We start from the raw sequence: 19,396 nt of genomic DNA, 5'->3' as shown, positions 1-19,396 counted from the left end.
TGTACCTTGACTAGACAGCATTCCACACACACACCCCCACCCCCACCCCCACCCCACACCCCCCCACACACACACACACACACACACAGAGGAGTTGCCTATGGGTAATCACTAATCAGTCACGTCTTCCTGTAGTACATGTGTTTTATGACCATAACGTTTGTATGCTGCAGTAGGCAACATTACTTCAGGCAAGGCATCCTGTCTGAGGTCTTGACAAATGGCTCCCTGTGGCTTAATTCAAGGTAAAAAAAAGTGTAAGATGTTTGTAGCCGTTGCAATGGTGTAGTTTCTGTAAATGTATCACTCCTATATCCACAGTGTTCAAATTATAAAGAATATATATCGTTGCCGTCAGGTAGAAACCTTGTTTCTTCATATTTCAACTTTTTGTTTTGTTGTAAATTGATACTGTACTTCATCGTGTAGCACAAAAGTAGTGAAAGTAGCCGATCTACAAGCTCACAAAATAGCCGATCTACAAGCTCATAACGGGCGTTGTGAGCTTGCAGATCGGCTATTTTCACTATTTTAATTGGTTAAAAAAATTATGAAAGGTTTGGGGCATATTGAGGTTTTCACGACAGCGACGATATCAAAACGAGGTTTTACTAAATCCAACAACCCTTAATACATGTGACACAGGCTGTACATTAGCTAGCTCATACACATTCCCTATTCTAACTTAGAAGTACACCGCTTGTCAATCAAAATACCTATCCTTCACACCAACGGGACAGGTGATGACTCTTACGTAAGCTTGACATTGGGAACGTCCAGACAAAGTAATTCTCAGAACAGTGCATCCCAGAAATAAGGCAATTTTTACTTTATTGATGGTGATGTACATATTTCATTCAGATGTGTTGCCCTTTTGTTTTCTTTTTGAACATTCAGTATAACATTTCAATATGCAGTAGGCAGTAGGCCTATGCCAAGAGTATAAGGCAGGAAAAGGAGGCAAAGGAACAATGTAAATAATAAAACAAATTGTTAAGAACTTATGTAGAGGAGATAGATTTATTTTTGGAATATTAGATGCAAGGCCAAAGAACATGGAGTTTTCTGTCATGCTGGCGATTCCTCTCGTAATTTCACAGCCATAATGTTACATTATAATTAGTCATAAAACGTGTCCCGTTTCATTGTCTTGTATACACAAGCAATTATGTCTTGACGAGCCAACTCCTTGAAGATTCCAGCGATAATACTCACAGCCATTATGACATCAGGATAATTATGTTTTGTTGTGACAGTATGCACAGGTTGTCACTGTACAGTACCTCTTTAGATTGTATGCGGGGTGTGGCACACAGACACACAGACACGCACGCATGTACACACACACACACACACACACACACACACACACACACACACACACACACACACACACACACACACACACACACACACACACACACACACACACACACACACACACACACACACACACACACACACACGCAGTGCATGTACTGGATCTCGATACTAGGAGTGTCTAGGACCTAGACACTCCTTGGACCTACACTAGACTCTATAGGTCACACCCTATCTGAGAAAGCAGTATGGAATTGTCCACCATCCACACATCCATCCATCCACCCATACATGATCTTCCATCACCTGTCATCCATCACCCATCTCCTCTCTTTTAATATTTTGTTTTTTTTTACTTTGAAATGTGCTACATAAATAAAACTTAATTGATTGATTGATCTCCATCCATCATCCAGCCTGAATCATGATGAAGCTTTGTATAAATGGTAATGTGCTTCAGTGTAAACTATAGTATAACTACACTACAATATAAACTGTTAAATATCATATATTATTAATCCAGTGAAAGGGGAGTAAGGTAGTACAGAAACATTCAGTATTTGGGTTTGATCTTTTTTCACATCCCATTTAGCATCAAAGCCAGTGACCGAGACCCGTTTATAGAATTCTACTGAATGAACTGAGGAACAATACTGTATGCCAGTGATTCTCAAACTGGGGTCCAAGGGCCCCCAGGGGTCCAAGGGGGGGGGGGGGGGGGGGGATTCCAGGGGGCCCCCAGCTGAATAATTACACCAAGTGGACCCTTAAATGTCTGATGCTCCGAGACTCTTTGGTGTGTGGCATAATCCATACAGAACTCAGGGTCCTTGAAACGTTTGAGAACCACTGCTCTATGCTGCCGCTTACTGGATGATGGTGAAACTGCGTCCTGTCCTAAAGTAATGTTCTATCTCCTCCAGGGAGCGTCCGCGTGTCTCTGGGACGCAGATGGCAGTGAAGAGCAGACAGAACACACACACAACAGTGAAGGCCAGGTAGAGAACGTACAGGCCGTAGCTGTGCAGCAGGTGTGTGAAGGCGTGTGTGGGCCGTGAGCCAGCTCACCATCACACACAGACCCGAGGCCACGCCCCTGGCGACCAGTGGTAACACCTCTGACATCAGCAGCCACGTGATTGGCCCCCAGCCCAGGGCATAACCTAGGAGACACAGCATGGAAACAGTGGAAACATGTTTCTCTTATTTAATACAGTGGTTCTTAAACGTTTTCATGTGAAAATATTTTGTTTCCAGGGACCCCCATAAGATTTGTCTTAGTACAATTTTGAGGTATTTTTACTTGAGTATATCCAATTTCCAGTACTTTTACTTCTACTCCACTACATCTCAGAGGCAAATGTTGTACTTTTACTCCACTACAATTATTTGAAAACTTTAGTTACTAGTTACTTTGCAGATTTTGATTATTATTACAAATCATACATTATCCACTTCAGCCCTATTGAAATTGGCCATTCTGCATAATGAGTACTTTCTACTTTTGGTACTTTAAGTACATTTCGACACTAATACTTTTGTACTAGTAAATTCTGAATTCCGGACTTTTTACTTGTAACAGAGTATTTCTACATTGTAGTATTGATACCTTTACTTAAGTAAAAAATGTGAGTAGCCTACTTTTTCCACCACTGGTGTTACATCTGTTAGATCTGTTAGCTAAAATATGGAGTGTCATCACAAACTTTGAACTACTCACCAAATATAAACACCATGGTGCTGATGAGTGGAATGAGGCTTGGTGCACTGGGGTCTGAAGTGATGCCCAGTGCATTGTGGGAACTGTGGTCCAGAGTGAACCCGGTGAGGTTTAGAGGTGTAGGGGATGGAGGACAGGGTATGGTGTGGGAGTACATGGTCAGAGTCAGACTGGACAGGAACATCAGCAGGCCTGAGGTGTACAAAAGAGCTTTACGTCCAACTTTGTCCATCAAGCTGGCTGCCACGACGACGGAGAGGAGTCGGACCGCCCCTACAATGGCAGCATCAAACCTGAGGGTAAACAGCAAAGCCTGTTCAGTCTTGTGACCTTCCAGACCAAGCACCCGATAAACTCACATATCTATACAGTATGTGTGTGTGTGTGTGTGTGTGTGTGTGTGTGTCTGTGTGTCTGTGTGTCTGTGTGTGTGTGTGTGTGTGTGTGTGTGTGTGTGTGTGTGTGTGTGTGACAAAGACAGACAGACAGATAGAAGAGAAGCTGCAGTTGTCCTACTTGGGCTCCAGGACCACCTTGCTCTTAGAGAAGATTGGCTGTAGGTAAACCAGGACCGGGCAGATGCCTGTCATCTGCTGCAGGAAACGCATCACCATTGAGATGATGATTGGTTTGTAGTAGATGGGTGTGGCCAGCTCAGACCATGTGACTCTGCCCCGCGTGTTGATGCTGTGCTGTACAGGCAGACAAGACATGTACACTAACCCACAAATACTAGACTAGAGGATGTACAGGTATGTTTTTTTAACCTTACGAATGAATGAAAAGATATTTGAGATGTATCCATTCCAAACCAAAGCTGTGTCATATATGGATCTCCATATATGGAGATATCGATTACATTTTTGATTAATTGAATATAACCGGGTAGCGTGTTTTTTTATATACTAGGCCGATGTCCGTTGAGAACAATGCCCGTTGAGATGCATGCTCCTTCGGTTATGCATGTTCGTTGTACCCGTTGTCAGAATACCCGTCCACCGTCCACCAGTCTCCATATATGGGCATGTTATGTTTGTGACATGGAGAAGGTCTGACATCAGTGCATGTTACATTTGTGACATCCGCCGTCCGCCGACCCAACGTCAACCAATGCGATTTGAATACAGGATAGATAGACTAGGGCCTAGTCTACCGGAGGGGCATGCTTTTCCAGCGGCCAATGGCCGTTGGGAAAGCATGCCCCTCCGGTTATGCAATACCCGTTAAACCCGCTGTATCCGTTGTCAGAGTACCCATTGTACCCATCTGTCTGTCTGTGTCCCTTTTATGCACATACTGTATATGGAGATCTCTGTATCCGTCTGTCTGAGTCCCTTTTATTCCCATAAATGGAGATCCCTGATGTCATCAATATGACATCATAGTACTGACATCGGTCTGACAGTTCACACAGAGATTCCGTGCATTCTTCAGGGATCTTCATATATGCAGTCTAACGTCATGCCCGGGACATTCTCCATCCATCAAAGACAAAGGAACAGGATGTTATCCGTGCTCTCTTATGGCAGACCACCAGAGCTGTCCTGGGCAGACTGTCTCAAACGTACGGTCAGGACTGCAGCCAAACGTATGGTCGTTACTACTACAGCCTCATCACAGCCAGTTATGGGTTCGGGAAGGACTTTCGTAAGGGGATCTTGGAGAAAGAGATGTGCTATGGGGACGACGCCTATTTCATAGCACAAAATAGATCCGCCGATGTCTTGGGCGTAGCAGATGGCGTCGGTGGTTATCGCGACCACGGCGTCGACCCCTCCCAGTTCTCTGCCACTCTGATGAGGACATGTGAGGGACTGGTGAAGGAAGACCAGTTCACACCCACTAACCCAGTGGGCATCCTCACCTCTGCTTATGAGAAGCTTCTACTAAACAGTAGACAAGTCCCCCTGCCGGGGAGCAGTACAGCCTGTATTGTAGTTCTAGATCGGGGGAGTCACCGACTGCACACCTGTAACCTCGGTGACTCAGGATTCCTGGTGGTGCGAGGAGGAGAGGTGGTACACCGATCGAACGAGCAACAGCACTGCTTCAACACTCCCTTTCAGCTGTCCATTGCTTTCCGGGGGGCTGAAGGGCGAGTATTCAGGGATAGCCCAGAAGCAGCTGACAGCTCCTCCTTTGATGTTCACCTTGGTGACATGATCCTCACTGCCACCGATGGCCTCTTTGACAACATGCGAGATTACATGATTCTGCAGGAGCTCAAGAAACTCAACACCACCAACTATGACAGCATCTTGCAGACTGCACAGAGCATTGCAAAGCAGGCTCATGACCTGGCCTATAACCCCAACTACATGTCCCCATTTGCCGAGAAAGTCCATGCCCATGGCCTGAGTTGGAGAGGAGGGAAACCAGATGATATTACGGTGCTGCTGTCCATTGTGGCTGAATATACAGACACGGATCGACTTCACTCTGCAAACGCATCGCAGAGGACCCAAGGGAGTGTGGTGCCTGGCGTCGAGTCGGTTGGATCGGCGGCTGATCCGACCGACATGCCCATATAGTGTATAGGCACGGAGACTAAGTTGTCCAGAACCTCAAATCACCATATATGGAGTACCTTGATGTCATCGATATGACTCATAGTGCCGATGTCATAAACTCCATTTATGGGCATAAATAGGGACACAGACAGATACAGAAATGTCCATATATGGACATAAAAGGGGACAGAGACAGACAGACAGACGGGGGTAAAACGGGGTACAATAGGTATTGCATAACTGAGTGGGGCATGCATTTCCAACTTGCATCGTTCGTTCCCGAGTAGGCCGATGCCCAACGAGCTCTGGTCTTGTACCGACTAATTTGCGTATATGTAATGACTTAATGTGGCCAGCCTGTGATGTCAGTCATCTAAGACATCAGTTGTCTATGTAATCTAATAGATAGGTAACAGATAACTTACAGATAGAGACCCTCTCATAGACAGCTATAGCCTCAGAGAGGTTATTATGGGTATGAAATAAGAAAATGATCGCCTCTGGGACACCTCGGACTGATACACACGATCCCTGAAGGCAATGATGAATGCCTTTAAGAGACAGAACTATTATCAAATCCTGTATAACATTGGCTTACGGGAGGACTGGCCGGCCAGTCGTCATGCTCATGTCACTATGACTCAGCCATAACCATATAAGGCGGTCCCAATGCAGCTACGCCCAAATATGGAGTGTGTTGTCTAACCTCAATGTGTCGTCATGGCATCAGGCGCAAACAAATCAGTCAGCTCCATATATGATGACATCAGGTGTCTCCATATATGGGCATAAAAGGAACAAGTACTGACAGATTTTCTCTTGCAGATGAGTAAGGCTGGGAACGAGGCTACACACTTGATGGTGATTGCTATTGGAAGCAGCTGTGTAGTGTGTGCATGCAAAGTTCCTATAGGGCAAGGGCTGCCCGTGACAAAACTAATAATAAGACCATTATTACGTCAAAAGTAACCAACAAACTATCTATAACAAATAGTCAAACATTGGCCAAATTGTCAAATATTACCTAATAATATATTTTAAAAATCTAGGCATTAAAAAAAAAAATAGCCGATCTAGTTCGGCTATTTTCACTATTTATCTGTGGAACCGAACTAAATGTAATGCCTCAACTCCTACAATTCCAAGTGTTTGTCAGGGTGGGGGGTCCCCAGTTCAAATATGATTATTTTGGGGGGGTCACGGCCTGAAAGGTTAGGGAAAGCTTGGTCTATGGGATGATAGTTACTTTGTCTTTACCAAGTAACTCATCATAGATAAATCACTGACATAACAACATAACATTATAAATTAATTGATTTAGTAGCTCACATTGCCACAAGATTTCAGTGTGGTTGTCACACTGATTTTTGTCTCAGGTGGTGGACAAAGTAGACCCCAGTACTTGAGTCAAAGTATACTGTAGATATATATGTATATATATATATATATATATATACATACACACATATATATATATATATATATATATATATATATATATATATATATATATATATATATCAGTGAAAGTTGCTCAGTAAAATTTGTACTTAAAGGTTCATGTACTGGAGTAGGTGCTTTTAAAAATACAATTTAAAAGTTCAAATTACAAAGTACATTTTCTCTTTTAATATCAATGCATTGCTGTATTAAATTTTAAGCATTTCCCACACAGAATTCAAAGATTTTCCAGACATTTAAAAATAAATGATAGTGATAATAGCAGATCTACAAGCGTGTCCACGTTGTGAGCTATAATATGAAATACAATTCACATTATATTTGAAATAGGGCTTGAGTGGTTCATTCATAATGTACTTTTTCCCTTCCCAGAAATGTAGTAGTAGAGTCAAAAGCACAATATTATGTCTTTGAAATGTAGTGCAGTATCCAAAAATACAAATATTCAATTAAGTACAGATACTCAAAACATTGGTAACACTTGGTAACACTTGCTCATAAGGTACCTGTAATTAACGCTTAATTTAGGATTATTTAATACATTAATAAAACATGAATTAAGCATTAATTCATCATGAATTCCTTGTAATTCATCATTAATTAACATCATTAGTTAATCATTAGTTAAGCACAGTTACTTAATACATGATTACTTTACTTTATTTGTTTATTTAGACAGGACAGAGCATATTAATGAACGTCACATGAACGTAAACACACCGGATTTAGCAAAGATGCTAATTTTCATCCGCAGTCCTCACACAAAACATAAAATCTGAAAAACAGACAAACGGTGGAATACATTTACATAACATTACAAGGGATTAAAAGGGATTCATGATGAATTAATGCTAAATTAATACTTAAACAATGTATTAAGTAATCAAAAATTAAGTGTTAATTACAGGTAGCCTATCTTATGAGCAAGTGTTACCAAAACATTTGACATAAGTACAGTACTCATAGCCTGGTAAAGCCCCTCCCTCCGGAAAATCTCATTTCCATTTGATTTCAGGAAGTCTGGCCTGATGGCTTGTCTGGGCGTTTCTAGCCCGTTCACCAAATGGACGAGCCTATCAGGGTCGTCGCTCATCGTTCTGTGATTGACAGCGAAAGTTGGCCAATCAGGTGGCGAGTTCGAGTGAGCCCGAATGGAGCCGAGTGCAGCCTGAGTGCAGCCGACAAAAAAGAACGGCAGCCATTGTTTTTTGTGCGTTGTCTTTACTTCTTACTTTCGGTTTTAAAACGCTCTCAAACTTCTTTTTTGAGGCACGGAATTTACTTTTAAGATATCGTTTGGATAGAACTTAGTTGTTTAACTTCATATATGTGGTCAATTAATCATGACAGAGCCTATTTAAAAATACAAATTCAGAGAACCGGCAGGGGCGGGCAGTGACACGGATGTATCCGAATAAGGCAACCTATTTTGGGCATGGCCGTCTCAAAAGTCCCGTTTCGTCACATTAGTCTGTAGGTGGTAAAAATGTACTGGCTGAAGGGGAACACTGCTGATTTGGCTGAAGGGGTTGTCAGTCAACGGTATTACTCCCGCCCAACTCCAGCCCACAGCCAAAATTTCAGAATGGACAAATGAGATTTCCGGAGGGAGGGTTTACCAGGCTACATTACTCAAGCAAATGTACTTTGTTACTGTGCACCACTGCTTTACCTGCATGATGGCGAGCTCTGCGTTAGTGTCGTAGTGCTTCCCTCTGAGCCAGCGAAGGGCCCTCTCAGCCTCCTGGTGTCTCCCCAGGGAGAGCAGTCTTCTGGGGGAGCGGGGCATGAACACCATCAACACCACCATCAGCAATGCTGGAACTACCCCTGCTACCGCCAGCCAGCGCCACGACAACACCAGACCTACAAACAAATATGCATACACAATATGTACCATTATGTTGCAGCCTACTGTATGTTTAAGAAACCCTTTTTATAGACCTGTCATTGCCAGGACATTGTGTGTGTGTGTGTGTGTGTGTGTGTGTGTGTGTGTGTGTCCTGGGCATGACGTTAAACTGCCCCGTTGTAACTACCATCGTCAATGTAGTAGGTGCAGTGGATGCATTTGCAACTTCTGTGGACAATGTAGCTTGCATACAAGAAGGCACTACTCACCGGTGGAATCTACCAACAGCCAACGCTACTTAAAGGAGAATTTTGGACAGAACACTGTCCCAAAAAAAAAAAAAAAAAAAAAAAACAGAAGTCTCGCTAGACGAGATTGAAATCTCGAGATTTCAATCTCGTCTAGCGAGACTTCTGTTTTTTTTTTTTTTTTTTTTTTTGGTTGCATAGTGTTCTGTCACTATGAACGTCAGATCTCACCAAAAAAAATTAGAAAAAAAGCTATTAAAATATGTGATCTAACCTAAGGCCTATCCGCGCACCTGTTAAGCTGTGGCGGCTCAGGGGTGGAGTTATGAAAAATTATATCATAACGTCATAGAAAAGGTAAGAAAACTTTAGTCCAAAATTCCGGCTTCCAGGCCCATGAGAACAACAACAGAGAGCGCTTTAACACCAAGCAGCAGTGCAAGACTAAGAACTTTGTTTCCTCTGGTGATCCAGCCAAGGACCAATCTGGGAACCCATCGCCAAATATAAAGGAAAAACAGCGCCCTCTGCTGTTTTTTACTCTTTCACTTGGCTCTGGGGGGAGCATAATGGAGCACCCGTGCGCAAGGAAACCGGGGTTTTTGGTCTGCCCTCAGCGCTCCACTTCCGGTGGTGCGCTTATGTTTTCATTCCCACTAACGATATTTCTACACGGAACACTAACACTACTTCTCCCAGAGAACATGGATCGTTTTGGTTAAAAGCCCACTTGTTTCTATGATGAAAGAGCAAGTTAAAATGTGAATATCTTTCCGTGGTTTTGTCTGCTTTGAGGACGCTATTGTTAAATGAGTTTAGGTTTGTTTTCAGTGGGAAGCGAGAGCAGACAGTAAATCCCGCCCACTACATTTGATTGGGTAAAGCACGGCCTGCTTCCTGATCTGAAGGCACGCCCACTTGTAGGCCAGTGCGTACACATTATGACGAACCCCCCCGACAGATTCAAGCGGAGAGCAGAATCTGTTCTTGAGAGATTAGCCAAGGACATACCCACGGACTGGTTGTTGGAGGGTTTCGACAACTTGGGATGCCCAAAGAAAGGCTGGCACAAGTATTGTGCTGTCTCTGCTGCCATGTATGGCAGCGCCGCCGCTACTTGTGCCCATGGAGTGCTGAGTTTCCCACATGTTGTATCATGAGGACATATATCCATGAGTTTGTGATGTAACCTCTAGCTGCACCTAAAATATTTGTGTCCCTGCATGCTTTCCCTGTGTGTGGACATAAATAAATTGTTAAATTGTGTGTGTGTGCGCATACGTGTGTGTGTTTGCGTGGCAATGAGTTATGAGCTTGTAGATATGCTATTTTAAAATCCGTCATACGATCACTATATGATGGATAAATGTTTTGTTGCGTTCTTACCGAGGGCATAGAGAGCCAGAGCTCCTCTTACAGCTGGATAAGATATCTCTGAGATGTACACCTGAAGAGCACGAACACACACACACACACACACACACACACACACACACACACACACACACACACACACACACACACACACACACACACACACACACACACACACACACACACACACACACACACACACGATAAATAGATAAATAGTCCACTTAGAGGTGGTTTCAACTAGTTGTGTAACTATGGTAACCTACAGGTATGGAGGCAGCATTCATTCCCCCGGCAACACCTGTCAGAAAGCGTCCCACGTGGAGCATCCACCTGTCTACTGCTCCACCCATCAGCATGTACCTGACATACACACACACACACAAACGTGCACGTACACACGCACCATGTACACACACACGCATGCATGCACGTACGCGCAAGCACCCATGCATGCACACACACATGCATAAACATCATATGAATACACACATATCCTTCCCTCCTTGAGTATCATCATCATCATGGCGTGTTTTACATAATAATAATAATAATAATGACAACATAACATTAGGGGTAAAAAACTAACATCAGTCATGGCAACACACGCACACACTCACCCAATCGTAGAGGGCACCGCTGATGTCATAATGCTCAGCTTGCGTCCAATCACGTCGTTGAGCACCATGGCCCCCAGGCCTCCGGCTGCTGCTCCGTGTTCATTCTGAGACGGGGGTCTGTGGAGGGGTCCTCCAGCGTGGGCAGCACAGGGGACGGGTAGACCAGCGAGTAGCCGAAGTTGAAGATCCCCAGGACGGCCGAGAACACGGCCAGGAAGAGCCTGGACTTACTGATCTATTCAGACAGGGAAGGCAGCTGAACGTGAAACTGGTTCAGTGTTGGTTCAACTCTGAGTGCACCAATGTGAACCAAATAGACTCTTTCAGCTCCATTTGGTTCACATTTGTACACTCTGCAGAGTTGAATTCACACTCAGGATTTGACTGTGTAAAACTGAGCCACCTAGTTTTACACAGCATGTCAAATTAATCAAGTAGGATGTATCAAAGTATGTCATCAATCTGAATAACTAGATCATCAATCATCTCATCTCACACCATTCACAATTCTATCTTGACCTCAATGACTGTCACCTGAGGTTAAATGTCAGCTACTCCCTGCTAATTAGCAGAACTGATGAAGCATCTCAGATGAGAGGTAATGCACCCTTTCAATTTAGTGTATTTTTGTTTTTTAAATATATCTTCAATCTATCTACTAATGACAGGGAATAAATGTCCTGTTTTTCACATTATACAAGAATGTTAAAGTTACAAAATATTGTCTATTATTTTTCTATTTAGAGCACAGTATTGTATAAATGACAGTAAAAGTGAAATGACACTGACCTTGGTTTGAGCTGAAGTGCTTCCTCTGTCCAGCAGTGGCGTCTTCTCTTCAGCATCTGTTGCAGCACTCCTTTCATCCATTCTAGTTAATTAAATAATTACCTTACTAGTGGTTTACTGGTCTCACAGGCTGTATGGCAACAGCTCAAACTCAGCCTGGCAGAGGACAATGCATCTAGAGGTGCGGCTGGTGGTGATTTTGGGTGGGGGGGCTATAAGACATCCATTATACTATATGATACTCACAGTTCACCCTGCAGCAACAGCATCACATTCCAGATAGCAAGTTACAGCAATGACACTACTGTAGGTTATCTATACTTTGTTATAGGAAATGCTCCACAACAACACAAGTACCCACAACAAAACAGAGGTTCCACTGTTCCAGTGAACGTTGTTTGTATGTGCAGATAGCTGCTCTTATATCATGATTATTGGTGGTGGTGGCAATACTAATAATTTGAGCCTGGAATGATCAAATCCTGTGTTGAGGGTCACACAAGAATAGCATGCACTTTATAAACTAAATAAGACCAGACAATTAATTAAAAGGTTAGATTATTTAAGTCTGCTTAAAACATAGCAGCGGTATGTATAAACTGAAACTCATCTCCTCCTACAGTAGAACTCTTCCCATGTTCCTTATCACTGCTTTTAAAGCTGTTTATTGTGTGTGTGTGTGTGTGTGTGTGTGTGTGTGTGTGTGTGTGTGTGTGTGCGTTTCAGACACACACACACACACACACACACACACGACGCTAGCTGTGTGTGTGTGTGTGTGTGTGTGTGTGTGTGTGTGTGTGTGTCTGAAACTCACATACACACACACACGACGCTAGCTGTGTGTGTGTGTGTGTGTGTGTGTGTGTGTGTGTGTGTGTGTGTAGCGATGTTAACTTTCCCCAAACAGCTTGAGCCACTACCAATGTGATTGAAGCAGCAATCATGTTTCTTATTAATTTAAGCCTAGAATCAAGCCATCCAGGGTCCTGGTGAATCATGACCATAAAACGTTTTTTTTGTGATTTATTTTATTTTATATTTAATTATATGATATACTATATTTAATAAATACCCTTTGTTTTGCCGTTTTCAAAAAAGTTTTTTCACAGAATCAAACGTTTTATGGTCATGATTCACCAGGACCCTGGATGGCTTGATTCTAGGCTTAAATTAATTGATATAAATATTTTGGAAATGTCAATGGGAAAAATGCATTGAGAATTTTGCAGTGGAACCCGGAAGGGGCGGGAACTGCGATGCTCTGAGTAAGTCAAGCAGGCGTGTCATGTCAGCTGTCAATCACTCAACTCAATGAAAGCCAATGGAAGCTGATTTGGGCTAAAATAAATCAGCCCATTTTGACATATTTTGTGTTTTTCTTGTAACTAATTGATGCTGTTGCTGCTCCAGGTTCCACCAGCATATAAAATAATCTCTTCTATAACATTTTAATAATTTCTCATCTTTATTCCATAAAATAGGGGGGGCTTATCCCCACTAGCCCATTGATACCAGCCGGCCTGATCTTACTGATAAGAAGCATTGTAAATGAAACCTAAATGTTGCAACCATACATTTGCAGGGGAAAGAAAGCAGAAGGGTGTTTAGGGGAAGGTGAATCATGGTATTCCCAGATTGAGCCATATCAACGCTCAAAGCAGAAGTGGAAGAGAATCCCAGACCTGCTTTTGGCTGTGGCTGAGTCAGAACAGTACAGGCTGCTTCTCCAGCAACCCACGCATCTTGACGTTTAGCCCAGGTTACTTCACATTGGTTGTTACACAGCCTCAGCCAAAACACGCACGCAGGCACGCACGCACGCACACACCAGATTTGAACTCTGATAAAGGTCAAGTCAAGTATGCTAGATTTGTGGCTTGGAGACTGTGAAAGGCCATATATTTGACAGGTAACATAATTAATGTTCATTCTCTCTTTCCATCTCAGAAATGCCTTTTGAAAGGTAGTAGTATGTTACAGCAAAAGTCCATACCAAGTTTGTTGCGTGTTAATGGTATTGATTGTGAACAGCTGGTGAGACAGACATTGTGGGGCAGAGAGTTGTTAAGAGTGAGGATCGTAGTTGATTTGAATAGACTTAAGTATGCCATTGTTAAAGGAGGCTTGTTAAAGCTAGCCAAAGCAGTAGCCATGCAGTGGGAAATCAGCTTGGGGTGGGCACATAATAAAATTAAATAAATGTTATTTTTGTGAGGCAAAAATCCGTGGACGCCAGGTGAGACTGGGGCAGCGGCGGACTGGCCATTTGGCGTACCGGGCAAATGCCCGGTGGGCCGCTGGGCCAGTGGGCCCCCAACCCACTATTTTAAAAAATATTTTTGCTCCCGTTTTAGGATTATTACGGTCATTTCCAGGTCGTGCAGCCCAGGTGCTGGGCTGAAACAGTGAGTGTGTGTGTGTGTGTGTGTGTGTGTGTGTGTATGTGTGCACAATCTGCACATACACGTATGCAAGATCATGCATGTGTGACTGTGGGTGTGTATATGCATGCTTGCTTGTGCAATGTACTGTACCTAGTTTTGTTGTGTGAGAGAGCTTCTGTGCATGTTGGCAATGGCTTGTATCTGAGGGTCTGCAATTGTATCTGTGTGTGTGTGTGTGTGTGTGTGTGTGTGTGTGTGTGTGTGTGTGTGTGTGTGTGTGTGTGTGTGTGTGTCCATGCGTGTGCTCACACATGTGTTTGTGAATGTGTGCGCATGCGTGTGTGTGTGCGCGAGCGTGCGTCTAGCCTATTAAGTGTTTGTCTACCAAGCCCAGCCCATTTAAAAAGTGTATTTTCTCTTCTTTTGGTTCACTCCCCTCCAGAGTTCCATTCAAGGAACCCAGACCCCCAGTCCGCTTTCTGCCCGCCACACTGCACCATGGCAGGCCTCAAACCCAGCCAGTGGCCCCTGGTCCTGGTTCATATGCTACTTGTACAGCAACACTGTTCCGTGCAATGTTACGGTATTCTCTGGAGATCAGGCTGTGTACAGCTCCAGACATTCAGAGTGCAGGCAGGAGCCCAACTGGATCTCAGGACCCCTGTGTATCAGAAACTACGGCGACTAAATGAACAGGTAAGGGTACAGGCTCTGTGTGCATGCATGCATGCCTGTGTGAGTGTTTACCAGATGGGAATGTGAGTACATGTGTATGTAAATTATGTCTGTGTATAGTATGTGCACATGCATGTCGATTTTGATCTATGAATAATATTCACCCTTCATTATGTGAAGGCTTAACCACATGAAACTGTTTTTGGTATTTGGTATTAATTTTATACGATTTAAGTGAGTTTCAGTGTTCAGTGTTGAACACTGAAATGAATGTAGCTCCAAAGAAACTGAAACGTAAGCCAGGGAAAATTCCATGTAATAATATTAATAATAAAATAATATTACAACAACTACTACTACTTATTCTAATAACAATAAAATTATATTTGATATTATGACTACTACTAATACCACTACTATTACTACTACTACTACTACTACTACTACTACTACTACTACTATTACTAATAACAATAATAACAATAACAATAATAATAATAATAATAATAATAATAATAATAACAATAATAATAATAATAATAATAATAATCTAATGATAGTATGACTATTGTATGATATTACATTAATTATATGATATTATGACTAATCTACATTATGACTATTACACTACTACTACTACTGCTGCTGCTACAACTACTATTACTATTTAATATTATGAAATAAAAACTGACCAAAAACAAGGGATATTATTTATAAATTGTAAAATATATGAATTGATGGCCTACAAGGCATCAAGGGCATGGCACCCTCTTACCTTCAGGACATTTATGTTAAATATCATTATTATTAATCCAGTGAAAGGGGAGTAAGGTAGTACAGAAACATTCAGTATTTGGGTGTTTGATCTTTTTTCACATCCCATTTAGCATCAAAGCCAGTGACTGAGACCTGTTTATAGAATTCTGAATTAACTGAGGAACAATACTGTATGCCAGTGATTCTCAAACTAGGGTCCAGGGACCCCCAGGGGTCCAATGGGGGGGGTTCCAGGGGGCCCCCAGCTGAATAATTACACCAAGCGGACCCTTAAATGTCTGATGCTCCGAGACTCTCAGAGTTTTGGTGGTGTGTGGCATAATCCATACAGAACTCAGGGTCCTTGAAACGAACCACTGCTCTATGCTGCCGCTTACTGGATGATGGTGAAACTGCGTCCTGTCCTAAAGTAATTTTCTATCTCCTCCAGGGAGCGTCCGCGTGTCTCTGGGACGCAGATGGCAGTGAAGAGCAGACAGAATACACACACAACAGTGAAGGCCAGGTAGAGAACGTACAGGCCGTAGCTGTGCAGCAGGTGTGTGAAGGCGTGTGTGACCATGAAGGCCGTGAGCCAGCTCACCATCACACACAGACCCGAGGCCACGCCTCTGGCGACCAGTGGTAACACCTCTGACATCAGCAGCCACGTGATTGGCCCCCAGCCCAGGGCATAACCTAGGAGACACAGCATGGAAACAGATGTTTCTCTTAGTTAAAAAAATATATTTTGTTTCCAGGGACCCCATAAGATTTGTCTTGTAAAAAATGTTGAGCTTGTACAGCTGCTATTTTTGTCTCCGGACCCCACATACCAAAGTAATAGTTTGTAGTTACATATAAGATATGTTAGCTAAAACATGGAGTGTCATCACCAGTGGTGTAAAGCAACTAAGTACATTTCAAGTACTGTACTTAATTACAATTTTGAGGTATTTTTACTTGAGTATTTCCAATTTCCAGTACTTTTACTTCTACTCCACTACATCTCAGAGGCAAATGTTGTACTTTTATTCCACTACAATTATTTGAAAACTTTAGTTACTAGTTACTTTGGAGATTTTGATTATTGTAACAAAACATACATTATCCACTTCAGCCATATTGAAATTAGCCATTCTGCATAATATACTTTCTACTTTTGGTACTTTAAGTACATTTCGATACCAATACTTTTGTACTTTTACTCAAGTAAATTCTGAATTCCGGACTTTTTTTTTACTTGTAACAAGTAAAGAGTATTTATACATTGCAGTATTGATACCTTTACTTAAGTAAAGAATGTGAGTACTTTTTCCACCACTGGTGTTACATATAAGATCTGTTAGCTAAAACATGGAGTGTCATCACAAACTTTGAACTACTCACCAAATATAAACACCATGGTGCTGATGAGTGGAATGAGGCTTGGTGCACTGGGGTCTGAAGTGATGCCCAGTGCATTGTGGGAACTGTGGTCCAGAGTGAACCCGGTGAGGTTGTGAGGTGTAGGGGATGGAGGACAGGGTATGGTGTGGGAGTACATGGTCAGAGTCAGACTGGACAGGAACATCAGCAGGCTTGAGGTGTACAAAAGAGCTTTGCGTCCAACTTTGTCCATCAAGCTGGCTGCCACGACGACGGAGAGGAGTCGGACCGCCCCTACAATGGCAGCATCAAACCTGAGGGTAAACAGCAAAGCCTGTTCAGTCTTGTGACCTTCCAGACCAAGCACCCGATAAACTCACATATCTATACAGTACGTGTGTGTGTGTGTGTGTGTGTGTGTGTGTGTGTGTGTGTGTGTGTGTGTGTGTGTGTGTGTGTGTGTGTGTGTGTGTGTGTGTGTGTGTGTGTGTGTGTGTGTGTGTGTGTGTGTGTGTGTGTGTGTGTGTGTGTGTGTGTGTGTGTGTGTGTGTGTGTGACAGACACAGACAGACAGACGAGAAGCTGCAGTTGTCCTACTTGGGCTCCAGGGCCACCTTGCTCTTAGAGAAGATTGGCTGTAGGTAAACCAGGACCGGGGTGATGCCTGTCATCTGCTGCAGGAAACGCATCACCACTGAGATGATGATTGGTTTGTAGTAGATGGGTGTGGCCAGCTCAGACCATGTGACTCTGCCCTGCGTGTTGATGCTGTGCTGTACAGGCAGACAGAAGACATGTACACTAACCCACAAATACTAGAGGGTGTACAGGTATGTTTTTTTAACCTTACGAATGAATGGTGCTTAACTGAAAATATATTTAAGATGTATCCATTCCAAACCAAAGCTGTGTCATATATGGATCTCCAAATATGGAGATATCGATTACATTTTCGATTAATTGAATATAAATCGGGTAGTCTGCTTTTCTATATACTAGGCCGATGTTCGTTCGTTGAGAACAATGCCCGTTGAGATGCATGCTCCTTCAGTTACGCACGTTGTACCCGTTGTCAGAATACCCGTCCACCAGACTCCTTATATGGGCATGTTACGTTATTGTGACATCCGCCGTCCGCATGTGATTTGAATACAGGATAGATAGACTAGGGCCTAGTCCCAACGGCCATTGGCTATTGGCCGTTGGAAAAGCATGCCCCTCCGGTTATGCAATACCCGTTAAACCCACTGTATCCATTGTCAGAGTACCCATTGTACCCATCTGTCTGTCTGTGTGCCTTATATGCACATGCTGTATATGGAGATCTCTGAATCCGTCTGTCTGTGTCGATCCAACCGATATGACTCATAGTGCTGATGTCATAAACTCCATTTATGGGCATAAATAGGGACACAGACAGATACAGAAATGTCCATATATGGGCATAAAAGGGACAGAGACAGACAGGCAGACAGACAGACAGACAGACAGACAGACAGACAGACAGACAGACAGACAGACAGACAGACAGACAGACAGACAGGGGTAAAACGGGGTACAATATTGCATAACTGAGTGGGGCATGCATTTCCAACTTACATCGTTCGTTCCCGAGTAGGCCGATGCCCAACGAGCTCTGGTCTTGTACCGACTAATTTGCGTATATGTAATGAAGACTTAATGTGGCCAGCCTGTGATCTAAGACATCAGTTGTCTATGTAATCTAATAGATAGGTAACAGATAGCTTACAGATAGAGACCCTCTCATAGACAGCTATAGCCTCAGAGAGGTTATTATGGGTATGAAATAAGAAAATGATCGCATCTGGGACACCTCGGACTGATACACACGATCCCTGAAGGCAATGATGAATGCCTTTAACTCTTTGCCTGCCTCGGACGAGGGAACTCGTCAGATTCTGCCACGGCGCAGCCTGCCACTGATGAGGCTGACGACGAGTTGTGTGTTTTCAGTGGGTTTCCACCAGATGGCGCCGTTCGCTACCCTATGAATGATGCTCTCACTGCTAGATGACGACAGATCCGGAATTGAGGTCATTTTTTAAATAAACCTCTACTTCCTGTTTATTTCCTGTGGGAAAATGGCTTCATCTCCGTTCCTGTTGTGTTTGTTGGGATAAAAATAAGCCACATTCAACAGGCCACAACTAGGCAAAGGATTACCGTGACCGGATACATTTTTTCCCCCGAGACTCCTGTTCGTCTATTGTGGCGATCGCATTGAGGACAGCGAACACGGAAAATATTCCGTGATTTTTCAAAGGTCGGTAAAGATCGCTGGTTTTCACTATTACA

At 43.1% G+C, this 19,396-nt stretch overlaps 1 protein-coding gene and 2 pseudogenes across 3 annotated transcripts in view; 1 reads left to right on the top strand and 2 right to left on the bottom strand.

Moving 5' to 3' along the window:
* Nucleotides 1-2,186: 2,186 nt before the first annotated feature.
* Nucleotides 2,187-12,023, bottom strand: LOC308099505 (solute carrier family 2, facilitated glucose transporter member 6-like; annotated as a pseudogene). The gene is made up of 8 exons: nucleotides 11,895-12,023; nucleotides 11,106-11,340; nucleotides 10,752-10,848; nucleotides 10,498-10,558; nucleotides 8,684-8,877; nucleotides 3,557-3,732; nucleotides 3,041-3,333; nucleotides 2,187-2,483 (listed from the first exon to the last, which is right to left on the bottom strand). The product of its transcript is annotated as a solute carrier family 2, facilitated glucose transporter member 6-like (transcript).
* On the top strand, nucleotides 4,544-5,571 carry LOC308098606 (protein phosphatase PTC7 homolog; annotated as a pseudogene). The gene has a single exon. The product of its transcript is annotated as a protein phosphatase PTC7 homolog (transcript).
* Nucleotides 12,024-16,007: 3,984 nt separating the features above from the next.
* Nucleotides 16,008-19,396, bottom strand: part of slc2a6 (solute carrier family 2 member 6) — a 6,862-nt gene continuing 3,473 nt past the window's right edge. Inside the window, exons 6-8 of the mRNA XM_080447302.1 lie at nucleotides 17,678-17,853; nucleotides 17,102-17,394; nucleotides 16,008-16,411 (exon numbers count right to left, since the gene is read on the bottom strand). Of these exons, the coding sequence (XP_080303428.1) occupies nucleotides 16,107-16,411; nucleotides 17,102-17,394; nucleotides 17,678-17,853 (774 nt within the window). The 3' untranslated portion in view covers nucleotides 16,008-16,106. The remainder of the gene's footprint in view (nucleotides 16,412-17,101; nucleotides 17,395-17,677; nucleotides 17,854-19,396) is intronic.

Source organism: Gymnoscopelus braueri (assembly GCF_963280865.1).
Source record: "Gymnoscopelus braueri genome assembly, chromosome: 13".
NCBI classification, from domain to species: Eukaryota; Metazoa; Chordata; class Actinopteri; order Myctophiformes; family Myctophidae; genus Gymnoscopelus; species Gymnoscopelus braueri.
Note: the sequence above shows the minus strand (reverse complement) of the source record. Positions and strands in the feature narration are given on the sequence as shown.